General features: G+C 40.0%; 1 protein-coding gene and 1 long non-coding RNA gene across 2 annotated transcripts in view; one reads left to right on the plus strand and one right to left on the minus strand.

Moving 5' to 3' along the window:
- The window catches only part of Col24a1 (collagen type XXIV alpha 1 chain), a 274,801-nt gene that overhangs the window by 39,709 nt on the left and 215,950 nt on the right, over window positions 1-19,142 (plus strand). The window contains exons 7-9 of the mRNA XM_042280059.2: window positions 3,605-3,658; window positions 12,491-12,535; window positions 18,244-18,297. Of these exons, the coding sequence (XP_042135993.1) occupies window positions 3,605-3,658; window positions 12,491-12,535; window positions 18,244-18,297 (153 nt within the window). The remainder of the gene's footprint in view (window positions 1-3,604; window positions 3,659-12,490; window positions 12,536-18,243; window positions 18,298-19,142) is intronic.
- On the minus strand, window positions 769-12,062 carry LOC143274011 (uncharacterized). Its single transcript, XR_013052414.1, has 3 exons — window positions 11,901-12,062; window positions 1,999-2,084; window positions 769-963 (listed from the first exon to the last, which is right to left on the minus strand). It is a non-coding gene; the product is annotated as an uncharacterized LOC143274011 (long non-coding RNA).

Here is a 19,142-nt window from a genome sequence, read left to right on the forward strand (position 1 = left end):
TTTGAAGGCCATCTATCTATCTATCTATCTATCTATCTATCTATCTATCTATCTAATGTATATGTTTAACCTTGAAAACATACCTAATATTACTATAAGTTTGATTATTATAGATGACAAACTACTAACCTGCATTTCTTAATTATACATTATATTCTTAAATGAGTTGATAAGCACAATACCTCAACAAAGAGTAGAAACATACATATAGCATAGCAAAAATAACTTTAAATTTTTCATCAATAAACCAAAATCCATACCAATGTATAAAATTTAAGACTAGTAGTTGCTTTTTTAGTTTAAAAGTAGATTCAATAATATACTCCTTTATTCTATCATTTCTGTATCATTACCCCCCCCCCTTTTTTTTTTCTTTTAGAAACATATCTTTGAATTAATTCTTGTTTGGCTTTTTCCTGGCTATGACCAATAACAACTTATAACCAATCCCCCTAAATGAAAACAAATATCCATACTTCATCTTTTGGGAATATGAATGTTGTTCTCCTTGTTGTCTGTGGGCACTGGTATCTTTGGGGGAACCTTGAGAAAATCAAATTGTTAAGTCTTAGCTGGAGTATTCTGTGAGGCTGGACCATCTTAGGCAGCAGCCTTGACGATGTTCTGTATGCAGAACTCCAAGGAAACAAGAACAGAGGCATTTTGAGATGCTAGATCACCTGGGCCATTTGTTTTTATTGGTGTCTGGTTCCCTTGCTCTGAAAATATATAAACTTTTAAAATTAACATACATATTTGCATTAAAATACAGGTACAGACTGTATATTATACACAAGTTAGCCAACGGTGATTTTTTTCTTATGTTTGAGCAGAAAAAATAGTCACATGCTTTGTAGTTTTTCTAGGTTTATTTCTTTATGTTTGTAGTCAGGATTTTCAGGGCATCTTCTTGATAAAACCTGGTCCATCTCAATCTGGAAGGAATCCACAGCCTCTCATTTCCTGTGGAAATAAAATCATAACCTCTCCCACAAAGAAACACACCTTTTGACTTGCATTTTGAAGTCAAGATATTTTTAAAATACATAGATTGGTTAATCTAGCAGCTGTCATAATGCAGTGTCTCTTAGCAGCCAAAAAAAAATTAGAGACAGCACAGTAGCATACAGGATCCAGACTCTCTGTGTATTTATTTTCCATCTTTATGTAGCTTTTTTTTCATATTACTTTACTCTATTTTTAGCACTTTATTATTCTAGAACTATATATTTTTATGACTGTCTATATCATTTTTCTTTTATTCTCCCAAGCCTATGTATATTTTTAAACACATTGTAACCCATCTAGAGTTGTTGTTGTTTTCTGTCTAGATCTGTCTTTACTGAGCATCTGTATTGTTTTTGATTGCATGAGATGAATCTTAAACTTCTACATTAGCAACTGGCACGGCTTAGCTTAATGCACAGCATTAGCTGCTGGCTCCTCTCCCCCTTGGTTCCCTGAGAACTTAGCTTCATGGCAGAGGTACCAGTGGGAGCCACATTTACCACCCCAGGTCTGGGAAGTTGTTGGGTCCATGTTGCTACATGGTAACACGCCGCCCACTGCTCATAAACCCCATTTAAGTGCTCACTAGCAGGGCCTCTTAAAAGAGCCATGTCCGTGTTTGCCACTAGCACCAGTCAGGAAGCTGCCACTTAAAGGAGCCGTGTCTCTGTTTGCCACTAGCAAACACAGTCTACCCGAGAAAAGGCAGTTACCAAGTAGCCTTGTTTGACTCCATTTTGTGTGTTTGGAACTCCTCCCCCACCTTTTATTTAAAGTTTTCTCAGGTTATATGTGGATCTATGTTGCCCTACATTGGGTGCCATTTGTAGGTGGACTTTTTCTCCCTGCCTGCCCGTTCCCAAATAACCAACACAGAAACTTAATGTTAATTATAAATATTCAGCCAGTAGCTCAGGCTTGTTACTAGCTAACTCTTACAACTTAAATTAACCCATTTATATTAATGTACATTCTGCCATGTGATCATACCTCTCTTTCATCTTGCATCTCCAGTTTCCTCTCCATATCTGCTGGCAACTCCTCTGACTCTACCTTCTTTCTTCCCAGCATTCTCTCTGCCCAAAAAATTTTACTTAGCCATCAGCCAATAAGCTCTTTATTAATAGTGAAAGCAATACATATTTACACTGTACAAAGATTGTTCCTCGGCATCTTATCCTCTGCTCCAGGGGGGAAACAAAAGGCAGACAAAAGCCTGTTTTGTTTGGTGGCCTCCCTGTCCAACCACTTCTACAGAGGTGTCCCACACTCAAGCACTAGGAGTTTAGTTTAATGACACTCTGTTTCCAGGAGAGCAGCATTCTCTCGCCATGCTCAGTATCTTCCTTTAATCCCTTCCCCACTTTTGAATTAGGTTTAAGATAGTTTTTTTTTTTTTTTTTATACTCTTCATTTTGGTTAATCTCCTCCCTCACCCTCCTGCCTTGTGTGTTTGTGCTGTTGGTTTCTTTGCTTGAGAGGAGCTCTCTCTATGTAACCACAGCTTGCCTAGAGCTCCTGATCCTCTGGCCTTGGGATCCTGAGGCTGGGGAATACAGGCGAGTGCTACCGTATTTTGTTGCTAGTGGAGTCTATAGGAAGTCATTCAGGAAGCTCTCAATAAATGTGATACAAGTATAGGATGGTTCTGTTCATTGCTACAGAATCACAAGTTAAAAAGCCTCAAAAAGTTCCAGTGATTCCTGGGTTGAAATCTGATCTTGCAATTGGCTTACAGAAACTTTTATACACTTAAAGCCTCATCAGGAATCCTCAAAAAAAATCTAAACTTTTAGTAGTTTTCTTTCTGTTATAGAACTGAGTTCAGAGACTCTAAAAAACGTAGAAAGGGAATCAAAGTCTATTTCCAGAAAGACAGTATCTTCATTGACCTGGTCATCATTCTGAGGAAAAGTGCTAGGTAATCTGAGGAATACAAATGCCATCTTTTAAAGTACCTAAACATAGCACATTTACTCTCTTATTAAATTTTGGAATTAGAGGTCAACTCTGTTTACTGACTTCAAACTAGAGACTCCAGATTAACCATAAACATTCATATCAAATGCTTGGTTTTATCTTTCTCTGTGATTTTTTTGTACAAAATATAGGGTGGCTCAGTATGGGAGTGGGAGCTTAAATGATGTTGCTACTTGAAGTGTTTACACTTTTGACTTATTTATGTACTAACCATGGATAATATTGTATATAAGAAATGCAGTTAGATGTAAGATTTAGTATCACTCTGGCACTGAACTTTAAATGAAACCCATGGTTTAAAAATGACAGATGCATCTCCTTCAGCTTCTCCTGGGCTCTGGAGATTTTAAATCGGATGGACTCTCATGAATGTGCAGCAAACACTTTACCCACTGAGCATCATCCCAGGCCTCTTCTTCCCCAATTTTATTTTGAAGGAGAGGGATGCTGAAAAAAAATGAGAAAGAATGATAGGAAGGGTTGAGAAAGAAGGAGATGGAATTTAGGCCAGATCGTCAAGATCAGCAATATATGCATAAAGGCTTGTTGTCTCACATTGAAGTTTTAATTTTTCTATTTTCTTTCATGGTATTAAACCTCTGTGTTTTGTTTACAGGGTGACCATGGTGTTTTGGGATTAGTGGGTCCCCCTGGTTTACAAGGCGAAAAGGTAAGAGGAGTTTAGGAGTTTTTCTCTGACATAATCAAATGCCAGGGGGGTCTCAGAATGCTTCTATGGCTGTAATTCCATTTTGAAGTTGAGTCTGACACCAGTGTCCCAGATCTCTTTGCTCAGCAGAAGAAAATTAATCAGAAAGTTTAGCCATGATAATCCACAAACTTAATATCCATTAAAGATGAGATCTTGGGGATAATAAAAGATCCTTGAGTTTACTGATGGATTCCAAATTCCAACATAAGATAAAGTCAACGCTGCAGACAGGGTACCCCTCTTTTAAGGTATATCAACCCAGCATCTTACTTCTGAGGCTCTTCTGACTTGTTATAACATTATGCCCAAATGAGATGCCTATCAGTAATTATATTTCAAGGATTCCCACTTACTTACGAGGAAGTAATGACTATCATGATGTATCTGTAAATATGACCCTGAGGAACAGTTTGCTGGTCAGACTTTTTGTTGCCAGTTTAAAAGGAGGGAGGATTTAATTTGCTGACAGTTCACAGATTTCAGTCCTTGGGCAGCTGGCCCTGCTCTTTCCCATTTGTTGTGAGGCAGGGCATCAGGTGGGAGGGGCAAGGTTACCCTGGCTACCACCTAACTGTAGCCAGGGATCAGAGGCAGAGAGGGGCAATGGACCGGACTGGTCCAAGAGCCCATCCCAGGGACCTACTTCTTCCACTTAGGTCCTTCATCCTAAAATTCCTAGCGCCTCCCCAGATAACTTCCCTGGCTGGGACCACACCTTCAATCCCCAAGGGTCATGGGGGGAGGCACACCATCTCCACACTGGAACAGGTTGCATGGACGTGAGTACTGGCAATAGCTCGGGAAGAGCAAGGCACTTGGCAGCCTTGTTTTCACCCTCCCAGCCACTGTAAAGAGTCCTCAGGTAAATGAATTGTCCATGGCTAATGAGATGTGACAATAGCCCAGAAAATTGCTGAAAACTCAAGATGATCTTGTTTTGTTTCTGAGAATGTTTTCTTCCTGTTCTAATTGCACCCATTAATGGAAACTGAGTACAGATTTTTGAAAACTAGGTGATGTTAAGAATGCAAAAGACATAAGTATACAATCTAACTAGTTCTTTACTTAGCTGGACTGAGACAAGTTCCCATCTGACTGTCTATCTGTATGCATTTTATGTGAATGTATAATCTACATTCAAAAGGAGTTTGGTGTACTTTACTGCTACTCCTGTATGGAAGGATAAAGGCAGGCACTATTTGGTAGAAGGTTCAGATAAATAATGACCTTTTGAAAAGTTGAACTCCTTAATTCAGTTTTTTTTTTTGGGGGGGGGGGTAACATTTAATTCACAGAGTTGGTTCCTACAAATAGGACCTGTGCTAGAAGAATCTAGAATGTCCTTGTATTAGCAGTGTCTTGCACACCCCCCTCCTTCATTCTTACCGTCTGCCCCCAGAGGGGCAGATGAAACCTAAACTCAAGTCTATACTAAGTTTCTCTAAGTGAGGAAGCTAAGATTGGCTCAGAGAGGTTAAGAAAATTGCTCAGCATTACCAAGAGTTACAGCAGGATCAAAATAGAAAGCCCATGGAGACTGAACCTGTGGGCTTTTAACTATACCCAAGTTCATGATGAGATGGAAATAAAGTGCTTAGGTTTGCATTGATGTGAACTAATTACATCTTTTTATCAGTTGAACCATTTCATAGATTACTTTGGTAACACTGCTAATATTAAAAGTAACTATTTTATGATGTGTAATGTTCTAGCCTGCTGAGCACTTTTTAAAACAACCCTGGGGTGTATATAATACTGAATATACCATACAGAAATTAATTGAAGTGAGCAGGGGCTAAATAATTCACCCAAAGCCACACAACTGTTAACTGGTGACCTTGGATTCAGTCCTGGCCTGTTTGACACAAATGACTGTGTTCTTAATAATTTTTCACAGTATTTCCTATGCAGTAATTTATTATTTAAGTCAATATTTATTAGACTTAAAATTGCCATATTTCTAACTGTCTCTAGTCTGTATGAAAAGGAAGCATGATGCTGATTTTCATGGGAGTTTTGGGAAACATATGACATGACTTAACTATTCTCTTTCTCTGAAAAGCATATGAAAATATTAAAATTATCCTAATATAAACCAAACTCAAACTCAAGTGATATTAAAATCTAGAATGGCTGCAAGGGAACTCACAAAAATGGTTGAGATAAATAAAGATTAATGTGGAAAGTTTTGACAACTCTAAGTACTACTGAGATAGAAATAGCAATGTGAGGCAGCTGAAATATTTTTTTTACTCTCCAACAGAATGATGTTAATTCACTCTTTCTCCCTTCAGTCTTACTTACTCTGTTTTTAAAACAGTACCAACATCTCCATCCAACAATGTTTATCCCCTCTATTGACCCCTCAATTACATTGTTTCTACTTAACCATCTTCTTGTAACTCTTATTTTCCTAGGAGCTAAAGTATATTTTCAATTCCCACTTAATAGTTTTTTTGCCAAAACAGCAGATAAATTAAATCCAGAATGCATGCTGAGTTGGATAGAAGACAAAGGTTGGGAGTCCAAGCTTGGATTCAAGATAGCTTTTTAAATTGCTTTATAAATAGCCCATCAGCTGCTATATTAAAATTGGAAGCCGGCTATTTTGTCTTGTAAGAACATCAGCAGTGTGATCAAATGAAAAGAAAATTTCCTAGGTTCAAGAGGATGAGGGATGCAAGGAGTTAACTGTGAAATATACAAGCATTTAAAACACTCTTTTATGATGCATGGCATTTTTGACTATCAGAAAGCATTACTGTGTTTTAAATAATAGTTATAAGCCAACATGAACTCCTGTTTGATTTGACTAGAATTGCTTTAGTTATTTGAAAAAGTCCATAGCAAAGGAGACACAACACAGTAAAAGCCTGTGTGAAGAAGGAAAGGAAGAAACTGCTTACATAGAGTCCACTGTGATTTCCCAGTCCCTCAAAAGCTGTGTAAAGCAAGGGCAGACTGAGGCACTGTAGACACCCAGTTTCAGTGGGAAAACTAATAAAAGAGTCTAGCTTGGAAAAAAGTCAGGGCCTGATGAAACAATGTGAAGATTTCCGCCACTCCATTGCCAACTCTATACATCATTCCTCACTGGCCCATCCTTCCTATGAAAGTCTGTAGAGCTATTTCACCTTGGCTTGATTCCCAGCCCAATGTGGTACTGACATCTAAATCCAAAGCTACTGCTTACAAGCTGTGTCGCCGCCACCCGTCTCCATGTCTGCGCTCCGCTCTTCCTGCAAACGGGGAATTGGAGAGCAAGGCCACATAGTTCTGAACTCCCTAGAATGGAAGCTAGGGGTGGCCAAAACCTCGTCAGCTGGGGGGCTTTGAAAATTATATTTCCTTCACACTGACTCAGGTTGTTGACATTTCAACATCGGCAATAAATTCATTTGGCTTAAGGTATTTCAGCTTCCACAGTTATATCTATATCCTCAGAATTAGCTGCATCTGTCATTGGGCATTGCTATGGTTAGTTCAGTAGTTTTTCCATTCAAAAGCCTGTTGTATGGCCAAGTTGTTGTTCAAAGAAATATTAAAATTAAAGTCTTGGACTGGCCAGGTGGCTCAGTGGGTAGAGGCACTGCCCACCAAGCCTGACAGCCTGAGTTCTATCCCTGGGGCTCATGTCCCAGGAGAAAAGTGACTCCTGCAGCTTGTCCTCCAGTCTCCATACACACGCCATGGCACATGTGTGCATGTACTTGCACACACACAAATAGATAAATTTAATGCGAATAAACAAATTTATAATTAAAATCTATGTAAAACATAGATCCTAAGCCATATTTATGATTGGAATCACTACTGTGCAAATATTGTATCATAACAAATTTAAGATGATTCTTTAATTTATTATAGTACATTTAATCTGTTTTCAAATAGAGATATTAAATTTTCTCATTGACCAAGTTCCTTAAGGAATATTTTTATTCTTATCTGGGTATACTTTTAAAAAATCATATGTTGTTAGTTTTGACCTTTTGATGTTTAATCTAGTCAAATGAAATGCTCAAAATCAGAATCTCTATTTCACCCAAGTGGTTTTCCATTCATCTTTCATCACTTCACTCCATCATTTAATGAACACCCATCGAGGCACCAAGACAGAATGCACAGAAAAGGAGCCTAAATGAAGTTTAAGCTCCCTAAGAGGCCCGTGCATCACCTCTAATATCTGTAACTCCAGTCTGGCCCGATTTACAGACGTCTTTCATCTGGATTATAACAGCCTTTCTCCAAGCCACCGACTTCCATCTGCTTACCCCAGTGTCCTCAATCCAACATCTGGATGAACAACATAAAGAAAAGAATGATTTATTTCTGCTCACAGCTTCAGATTTTTCTGTCTGTGGTCCTTGGTCCCACTGACAGTGAGCCCATGATGAGGTGGACACTAGGATAGAACATGTGGAAAGGGAGTTCCTCACTTCATGTGTTCAGGAAGCCGAGACTGGAAGAGACTGGGGGCCTGATATAATCTTAGAGGCACACCTGCTTCCTCCAGTAGGCCCCATGTCCTACTCCAGAGTGCCCCCAAATAGTGCCACCAGCTGAGGATTAAGCATCCAACTTGAGAGCTGCAGAGACCTTTCATCTTCAGATTCTCTTTGCTTTAGATTGAGCTAGGAACCAGCCTTGGGAGCTTGAGGTTGGGTTTCCTTTTAGGTACATCAGTCTTGAATTCGTCCTCTGTCTTCAAGCCTATAGTGAGTCTCAGATCTGATTTTCATCTATATATCAGCTAGGTTTTTTACAAAAGCAACAGAGTCCTTTCTGATGGATTCTTGTGCTCCTGGAATTCTAGCAACTGCAATTTAGCAATTACCCAATTCAATGCTATCATTTTACATAGGATGACGCTGGGGCTCGTGATATGACTAGTCACTGCAAAGATCAGAGCCAGAACCGCTGTGCTTGCTTTGTTCACGTTAGTAACACTGGAAACAGACACAGAAAACATCTTGTTTCACTTAGACGCTCTTGATTGCGAAGGACAGTGCCATGGGCCATCACAAGGAGGTCAAAGTTTCAATCTCCTCTGCAGCATTAAGGGAACTAGGGATCACACAGAATCTAAAAATAGGTCCTGTAATATGATGACCTTGTAGAGACTGTCTGATGCCAAGCAGCTCTGGATAGCTTAGAGGCACATTTGTGGATGTTTAATGTACTATCCTTCTCTCTCTCTCTCTCTCTCTCTCTCTCTCTCTCTCTCTCTCTCTCTCTCTCTCTCTCTCTCTCCCTCCCTCCTTTCCTCCCTCGCTCCCTCCCCCGTCTCTCTCTCCTCCTTTCCCCTCTCTCCCTCTCCCCTTCTCTCCCCCTTTCCTTCAATCTACCTTTTCAAGTTGTCTTTCTTCTCCTCTGAAAACTTCCTTTCTCAGCATCATATCCATTCACTCTTAATTTTTCCTATGTTTTCATGTTTGTGTGGCATCTCACAGTCCACACTAGTGAGTACCTGAATATTTCAGCATTCTTATTTTATATTAATAGAAAAGAGAATATAATTGAAGTAGCTAACCTTTGTTTAGACAAAATTCCTCATTCTAAGTCATCTCATGGGCTAATGGCCAGGCTTGGTATTGTTCTTTCTTGGGTCAATGCCAACTCCAATGGCTGAGGCCGGATGGGAATGAATTCATGAAGAACAAGCCATACTGGTTGATACTGCTGTTTTCTCCGCTCTCTGACTGAAGAGTCCCTGAAAGGGGTGGGCAGTCGTACATGCAGAAGCTACCATCATTAGTATACCTTTCCCTGTTAGAAAATGCTTCTGGGGAAGTAGTCCAGAGAAGTTAGACCAGTGCTTCATGTGTTTCACTGTGGGTGAGGGAGAAAGGGAATGCCAAAGAAAAGCAGGAAACATGGAGCTACAGACTCAAACTCACAGGAGTGAAAATAAGTGAATGAGCGTATATTTACTCAGAAAGAAGGTGGTGGGAGAGCCATTTTAACTTCTGTGCCTCCTGTCCTGGTTCCTTATTTTTCAATTCCTGTCTCCCAGGCTCTCCCTGGGAGTTCTGCCTCACCTCACAGAACAACCACCATGTCTGAGTTCTTACCTCCTACACTATAGGAAGGATCAACTTGACCTTGTGGAATCCTGATAAACATTTGGACAACTGAGCACAATGCCTCATATTTTTGTAATTAAATTGATCATCAGCTAAAATGTAAAAACTTAAAATAAAACCAAGTGAAAACAGCACATACTAGATATCAGGCATAATAAGCATGTTACTGGGAACAATAGGACTTGTGAGGTTTTGTTCTTTTTGTTTATCAGTTGGACACAGTGACGTAAGGATGCATCTGAGTATGAGACAGAGACAAATTAAGGAACTAGGAAGACCATCTCTCAGTTCTTAATCTGTATAACAACCTATGTTATTTGTCATGCTGTTGGTTATGTTGTTTAACTAGGTTCTGTTTCCCTTTTCCATAAAGGGTGGAGGTAATGCTTCCATTATAAGATGGAGTAACAGCTGACTGAGAATCAGGAAGTGGTGGATTTAGTGTATAATGGCTCAAGGAAGTTCTTTCATTTCCTTTCTGCTCTTCTTCTGTCTCCCAGCTTCTTCCCCAACCTCTTTCTCATAGTCCAATCACAAAAGAAGTCGCTCTCAGAGGGCAGCTTTGCCTCTCCCCACTACCTTTCTATACAGTTATCACAAAAAGAAATCTCTAGACTCTTGTTTCTCTGTCTGCTCTTGGGTTCCTGCTGGTCTGTGCTTAGGTTGCTGTGACAGTATGTGATACTGTACCACTTACAGAGAAAAGAGATTTATCTTGGCTCTCATGTTTCTGGAGACCAGAGTCCAAGAGCATGATGCGGGTGTCTGCTTGGCCTCTGATGAAGGCCACATGGCTGCCACTCATGATGGAAAACAGAAGGGCAAAGAAACAGTTATGGGACAGGTAAAGCAGAAGGTGTAGCACAGCTCTGAGGAAGACCACTGCTGGGGTAACTGATCTAGTCCTATGGGAGAGACGATTCCCTCCCAAATGAAAGGCGTCCATCTTCTTATAGACTTGGTCACTTCCAAAGGCACCACCATCAACACTGTTACACTGGGAACCCAACCTCACATGATCTGTGATGGGGCCATCCTGTATCCAAACCATAGCCATTTCCAAATCTATGGCAGATTCATTCTGTATCCAAACCATAACCATTTCCAAGACATGTCTGCACTTTAGTGTTTTTGTTATGCTTTTAAGTTTAACATCCCTGAAGCTTTCTAAATAATTTCCTTTTCAGGTAGGGTTATTTTGGAACCAAATCTCTATTTCAGTCTCTAATACACTAATCTATAACCTACAGTGATCCATCCTGATTCATTCATAGGTTACTGTGAGCCACTAAAAAAAAAAAAAAAATCGGTCTTGCTTGCAATGTATAGATGGGACATGTTGATGTTTATCAGCTATTGGTTTCACAATGGAGTTATATTTTGCTTAAGTTTCTATGAGGTTCCTTTGGTTGTGAACCTGTCCTTGAACTCCTAAGCCTATGTTTTCAGCCCAATTCTTGAAGTTCTTAAGAAAAGGAAACTGAAATGAGGAATGTGACTTAGTCAATCACATACTTGCTGCCCAGGTGTAAGGACCTAAGTTTAGATCCCAGAACCATGTATGAAATCTGGGTGTGAGACTGCACTTCTGGAACTCCAGCCCTGCTGAAGCAAACACAGCAAGGTTCCTAGAACTCACCGGCCACAAGCCTGGCCGAATCAGTAAACTCCTGGTCCAGAGAAAGACCCTGTCTCCAAAGACAAGGTGGAGAGAACTTGAGAAAGAACCAGACATCAACCTATGGTCTACACACACACACACACACACACACACACACACACACACACACACACACACACACACACATATACACACAAACAACCATGAACATGCATGAACAGGTACACATACATGCATGCCCACACCGAAAAGAAAGATAAGAAAAGGGAAATTTTTTTGTTCCTATATGTGAACCAAAGTCTCTGGAAATGAGATACTGATTCACTGATACTTGATTCTAACTTTATCAATAAGCGCCAGCATCTCTTTCTCCCTGTTGCTTCTTGGAACTTCGTTAATTCTGTTGCAGATTTTTCTAGTGGGAAAATTATACTATCTGTTTTCTAAGGCAGGGTACTAATGAGAGAGGTTAATTTTTGTCCATTGGTTCCCTTACCTGGAAAAGACTTCTATGGCTGATTTCCCAGTGGCTCTACGGGGCCGTTCAGATGAATCCATGAACAGCCTCTTCCCTTAGTCGGCTCACTCACTCATTCATGAATTGCAGTGGTGACTGGATTAGAGACAGGACTGGATATGGTCCAACTCTTCAGTAATTATAAACAGACTGTGTCTGAAGGCATGTTGTCTCAGGATGACTGAGCTAAACACAGCTTTGTAAACGCCTCAGTAAATTTAGCAGATTCTTTGGTAGATTGGAGCCTTTTATAACAGTTATTTTAAAAATTAGATTTTTTGATAGAAATTAAATTCTTATTCAAATTTAGTGAGAAACTGAGAGAATACTGAATTGATTAGGGAACTAAAAGTAGTGATAAAAAGCTAACCAGGGGCTGGGCATATGGTTCAGTGGTAGAGGGCTGTTTGCCTGGCTTGTATGAGGCTCTGGGTTCAATGTCCAGTGTTTAAAACAGAGCAAGTAAACAAAGCAACAAAAGTCCCCTGTGTTCTAGAACCTACGTTTAGTTAGTTGATCACCTTGTGTAAGCTGACTTTCCATGTCATATCTTCACTTACTTCCTATAGGGTCTCAAAGGACATCCAGGGCTCCCCGGACTCCGTGGGGAACAAGTAAGTGCTTTCCTGGCTTCCGGGGGGAGCGGGGGGAGGTGTAGGGGGTGCTGAGCAAAGATAGACATACGGGGAACTGTGGAGGAATCATTTCTTTGCTGCCTTTTCAGTTTTTCCTCACAGTTATTTTCATTCTATTTAGAGCCAAGTTAAAACCTTTTCACTGTTATTCATATTCTTTTTTCCTGTTGTGTTCAGAATAGTGATTCTTAAATCTCTGATTCAAAACCGTTTGAGAATGTTGTGACTGCTTCAGACCCTTTCCAAGAAAATATACATATTTGTAAACACCTGACTTTTCATTCAGCTTTAGGGTCAAATCTGTTCACTAGGTCCTAATCAGCAATTCAAACTGGAATGGACCATACATTGTTATCCATATGTATGGATACACACACATGTACTGTTTAAAAGTCAAAATACTTTTGTAACTGTTTGGGTTTTGGTCATGTTACTGCTTTTCTCTCCCACAAGACAATGATGACATTGTATCATAGATAAAATGTAATCACGGACAGTGAGGATCAGGGATTAGAACCTGACTAAGGTAATGGATGCCATATCAATGATTCAGCAAAGCCTCAAGAAGCCCTGACAAGGACTCCAGGAAGACAAGTGATGATTAGTCTCTGAGGGAAATACACAAATGAAGAAACAAAGCCAGATTTCTCTTTGATTCATATTAAGAAGGACAGCATGCTGTTTCCAGTCCCTGAGGCACAATTTTTCAAGATTACTAATTACCACCCATGGCCAGGAAAGTGGTGTGTATATCAGCAGCAGGTGCAGGCTTGGCTTTCTGAAGCACAGACAAGTGCTGAAAGGCATGTGAGCATTTACAGGGGAAAAGTATGAGAAGGGTGGTAGGAATTAGCCCCTTGGGAGAAAAAATCCCTGACTACTGCTTTGGCAGAAATATGTGGATTCCAATGAAGGACCCAGTACATCAGAAGTCAGTGACAACTTGGCACTGATGGAACTGACTAGTCCTCTCGACTGCTCAGTTATCTAGCTCTGGTCATTTACATGCTATTGCTGTGAGGGATAATAGTACTACTAAGTAGGGAATTCAGTTCTGAATTCAGTTTTGAAGACTGGAAAATATGGTCCAGAAAGATCGAATTGTAAAGTACTTGCCATGCAAGCATGAAAACATGAGTTTGATTCCCAGCACGCACATAAAAGGAACAGAAGGCTCCTTGGCTATCACTGACTAGGGAGACTAGTCCACTGGGCAAACCTTGGCTTTGAATGAAAGATCCTGTAAGAGAAAATAAGGTAGATGGCTCCTGAGGAATGGCACCCAGGGTTGACCTTTGGTCTCTGTGTGTACACATACACACACACACACACACACACACACACACACACACACACACAGAGAGAGAGAGAGAGAGAGAGAGAGAGAGAGAGAGAGAGAGAGAGAGATCCATATGTCCATACACATACCCATCATAAAGACTAGAAAAAGAAGAGTCAAAATTGGTAATGACCTGAATAACAACTGAAAATACTCCTGCATTTCAACTGTGGAAACACTAGATGTGCAAAGGACAAAAATTGACTCATTTCATTTAGAACGTGGCTATGATTCTAAGATTCATTTCTGGGAAATTTGTCAGCAAATTGGCCAGCAGACATTTGAAAACACAATTATCTCATTCGCATGCATTCTAGTCCTAAGAGCTGGCGGAGCCTGTATTTCTGCCAAACTGTACTAAGACAGGCTGCAACCGACTGCAGAATTACTTAATATTTTACATGTGCTAATTATTCGAGTGTTCAGTAGCATTGGGTTATTGCTGTTGCCTCCACTTTAAAAGGTACTCCTATATACTGTTTATTTTCTCCACATAATAATCATATGACCTAGTATTATTCCATTTGCTAGTAAGAAAACCAAGAGTATGTAGAAAAGACCTGTAGTGACATTGCTGGGATTGTGAATGAAGTTACCCAACTAGACACAGATACTTTGATGCTCTTTGCATGAGAAGTGAGCATGGGGCAGGCTTCCTTATTTCCTGATGCTAATTGCTCAATTAGAAGACTCTTTTGAAAACCCATTTTTAAATACAGAGTGAACTCAGCCATGGTGCCTTGTGTTTCTGTGCTTGTCACGTGACTTTTAGAGTGTGGCTGGCCCATGGCATGCTAGAGCTTTATAAAGACTGTGAGGGACACTCACTTGCTGGCTTTCTTGACTGACATTAGTCTGCTATAGCAGGAGGGAGACATGAATGGAATTCTCCTGTTTCCTCTGTGCAGCTGGGATGTGTTAGAAACCTATCCAGAATCAGATTGCCATCGTGTCCCATTGCAGATTTGCTTTAAAAACAACTGAGTTCAGTTAGCCTAATCTAGCTAGGAATGGAATGAGAAAGGGATGGTGGTTGGCATTAGTCAGAGAGACAATGAACTATAATAAAAACCACCTTTTAAATGTGCCTCACTCTTTCCCATCCTCATATCCAAATACATACTCTCTCAACTTGGGTCTGTGTGTTTTGGGATCAAATGAGACATTAAGGAAGACAGTTGTAAATACACTGAAGCAAAGCTCACAATTAGGAGGCTTTTCCTAGAGTGTTACCTGCAAATCAGACTCACACTAGAGAAACCACCTTGAATGATAGTTTTTAGAATTATACTCATTTATTTAAATCCTGCTGCCCCATGTACTAGCCATGTGACATGCCACAGGTGACTTGAACATTTCATCTCCTTTTCTCACATCTATAACCCAGAAACAATACTATCTATTTTATAGGATTTTTGAACAGGTTGAACAAGATGATATATATCAGCACTTAGTGCCTGGAGCATGCTCAGTAAACATGACAGGGATAAAATACCCTATGTAGTCCATATTAGTAGGGTAATATTTTACATATACGGTGGTAGACATTGCTGTCAGGTAGATAAGAGTTTTCTATCGTGTAAGCCCCAGAAAGTCAGTGTTTATTCATAATTCATTAACGTATCTACTGCCATTACTTCTATGTAACTTCATTTCTCCAGATATAAAATAGAAAAAAGGTAATATCAATGTAAGAAATGTAAAAAATGTGTAAAATAGCTGCTACATGGAACAGTCTTAGCAAGGAATCACTGTTGGCTAAAGGGGACATGAAGAGAAACAAGAGAACAAAACAGGAACATTCTGGAAACACTGAGAGAAAAATCTTTAAATTGTATCCTCAGTTCGCTTTTCTCTGGGTCCATTTGTAGCTAGAGTTTTCCTGCCTTGCCCACAGTCAGGACAAATCTTTGTCACCCGCCAGTCCCATAGCCGCTCAGACCCAACCAAGTAAACACAGAGACTTATATTGCTTACAAACTGTATGGCCGTGGCAGGCTTCTTGCTAACTGTTCTTATAGCTTAAATTAATCCATTTCCATAAATCTATACCTTGCCACGTGGCTGGTGGCTTACCGGCGTCTTCACATGCTGCTGTTCATGGCCGCAGCTGGCAGTGTCTCTGCCTCAGCCTTCTGCTTCCCAGAATTCTCCTCTCTCCTTGTCCCACCTACTTCCTGCCTGGCCACTGGCCAATCAGTGTTTTATTTATTGACCAATCAGAGCAACAGATTTGACATACAGACCGTCCCACAGCATCCATTCTTTCCCTTGATTCTCAAAACTTGGAGGAATTCTAGGGGTTCAGTGTTTACACTGGAATTGATGCTTCTGTGTGCCACAGAAGGTGGGGGGCAAAGGTTCAGCCTGTTACCTCTTTATGGTCAGTAAGATGGAAATGAATTCTATGTCACAAAGATTCTAGAAAGCCTACCACTATTCTATTGTTAACATGTGATGTTAAATAAAGGCAGTACAGCACACATTCCTTTGGCATCTCCTTCATTTATGAGTTGTTTAAGACATAAACTCTAAATAAACATAAGAATTAATGTTAAAATATCCATGAGTGTCTGGAGAAGTGGCTCAGAAATTAAGAGCAGTGGATGCTTTTCCAGAGGACCAGGGTTTAGTTCTAGCACCCATGTGGTGGCTCACAACCAACTGTGAATCCAGTTCCAGGATATTAGTTGCCCTCTTCCCACCTCCATGAGCATTGCATGCATGTGGTGCTAGACATACATTCAGGCAAAACACTCATACACATAAACAACTAAATAAATAAATAAAATCTTCAAGACATCAATGAAAGATAATGCAAAAAAATAAGCTTTTACTAATTTTTCAGTCAGTCTGCAACAGATTTCCTTCCTGATGACTTTTAAATCTGCTGTGAGATGTTAATGTATGTCCTGTGGGAGCCCTTCTTGGGTTCCTTGTGGCGTTACCCAGCAGGTTTGCATAGAGGATGATTAGGACCATGGGCCTGAGTGCAGGTGTCTGAGATGGTCTGCACTTGGCTGTACTGGGGGATGGTCTGTATGTCAAGTTGCTCTGATTGGTCAATAAATAAAACCTGATTGGTCGTGGCTAGGCAGGAAGTATAGGCGGGACTAACAGAGGAGAAATAAAAGAACAGGAAGGCAGAAGGAGACGCTGCCAGCCACTGCCAGGACAAGCAGCATGTGAAGATGCTGGTAAGCCACGAGCCACGTGGCAAGGTATAGATTTGTAGAAATGCGTTACTTTAAGATATAAGAACAGTTAACAAGAAGCCTGCCACGACCATACAGTTTGTAAGCAATATAAGTCTCTGTGTTTACTTGGTTGGGTCTGAGCGGCTGTGGGACTGGCGGGTGACAGAGATTTGTCCTGACTGTGGGCAAGGCAGGAAAACTCTAGCTACATAAATCTCCGTCAGTTTTCTTTGAGCCAAATTTGTCTCAAGCCAAGAATATAAAGCGTGTCAATTCCAAGTGAATTCACTATGTGTCTAAACCAGCATGGGCTGCTATGACAAGATTCCATAGGCAGGGTGGTTTATAAACAACAGAGCTTTATTTTTCCCAATCGTAGAGGCTGAGATTTCAGCCCTTAGGCCAGTCTGGATAGACTCTAAGGAGGGCTGTGTTCAAGTAGCTGCCTTATATCCTGGTGTGGTGTAAATAGGGCTACAAGTACTTGCTACCTTCACATAAGAACTTCAGTCCCATTCATGAGAACGCCACCCATTTGACACAGCTACCTCCCAAAGACCCTCCCTGTTAAGCCACTAGGCTTAGGATTTCAACATGTGAACTTGAAGGAGAAAAGGAATATTCAGCCCAAGCATCCTCCAAATTTACTCTGTGAATTTGAGGTAAACCCATGACATTATAAAGGTTTTGTCAATCAATATCTATTTACTCAACCAGACTCTCTATAAAGTCATATCCATGTTAGAAAGAAATGAGAGGTTGGCTTTGAAGTTCACTGGTCCTCTTGGTCCCCTGGGGTTGGTGTTCAAACTTTAAGGGATGATGGAGATGAAAAGACTATTAAGATATGTACTTGCTTTTCCTCAGAAATAATTTTCTTATTTAGATAGACAGCACTAGGCTAGATTTTTTTCTCTGACATGTATTATCAGTGATCAGTGTCTCACTTATAGACTTCATTTAACAGTTCTATTCTTTTTATTGAAAAAAATTTAGCCTAATTTCCTTCAGGTAATGACTTCAGTATGAGACACAGCACGCTATGCTCAGTCATTTCACAGGAAAACTTTTTTTTCTAAATTTGGGTATTCCAAATACCAAATGAGTCTCTTTGGGTCTCCTATGTCTTATTGACTTATTTTTCATTTCAGGGAATTCCAGGACTCGCTGGTAATGTTGGCTCACCTGGCTACCCTGGCAGGCAGGTGCAGTGGCTATGTTTACACTTCTCCTTTCGTGTCCCTTGTCACATAGGCATTGCACAGTGTGGCTCTGAGAGTCCTTGTTCAAACGGCAGATATGCTCTCTCTCCTTCACGGTGAATTCCTAGATAAACAGTCAAAATCAAAGCTGTAAAAATTCTTCAGTTATTGTACTGTAGACTGGTTTGTTGGGTGTAGAAGCCTGACTTTTAAATACATTGGATACTTTTTACAATGGAACTTTTAAAGTTATGATGCCTAAGAGGCGAGTAAGATTTGAGATGAGTCCCATGCTAACTTGATGAAATAAGTGTAAAAGTATCTCCGCAATAAGTGTTATTTTCCATAGCACACTTATAAAACTTGAGGGGTAAATGGCAGGGCTTCACACGCCGCTATGAAATACTTTCATCTGACCCGAATTCAGTGCATTGTATAGTTTTGAAAATCTATTTCAATAATTTTGTATGTATTTCCCTCTAACTTCTTTCCCAACTTCACATAAACTAGTAATAGAGTAAGTTCTCCTTTTTAGACTTTTCATGACATTATTGTTTCCAAAAATAATTAATTAAATTTTGAAATCTATGTTTATAGCCTTATCCTCAAGAAAAGGGCAAATAACATAAGAATTAATCTATTGTTAACAAAATTTCATTTTAAGCACTTAAAACTATCCAAAGTACTTATGTTGTACTGGAACCATCTAGTAAGGGTGTATGTTATCAGAAAAACAAAATATGAACACATACATGGACAGTGATTTGAAGTTTAAAATGTGTTCATCTCTTAAAAACATATCAGAATAGATTTTAGAGCAAGATAGAGGTGTCTTCATAGAACACAGA

This window comes from Peromyscus maniculatus, chromosome 6 (genome assembly GCF_049852395.1).
Source record: "Peromyscus maniculatus bairdii isolate BWxNUB_F1_BW_parent chromosome 6, HU_Pman_BW_mat_3.1, whole genome shotgun sequence".
NCBI lineage: Eukaryota > Metazoa > Chordata > Mammalia > Rodentia > Cricetidae > Peromyscus > Peromyscus maniculatus.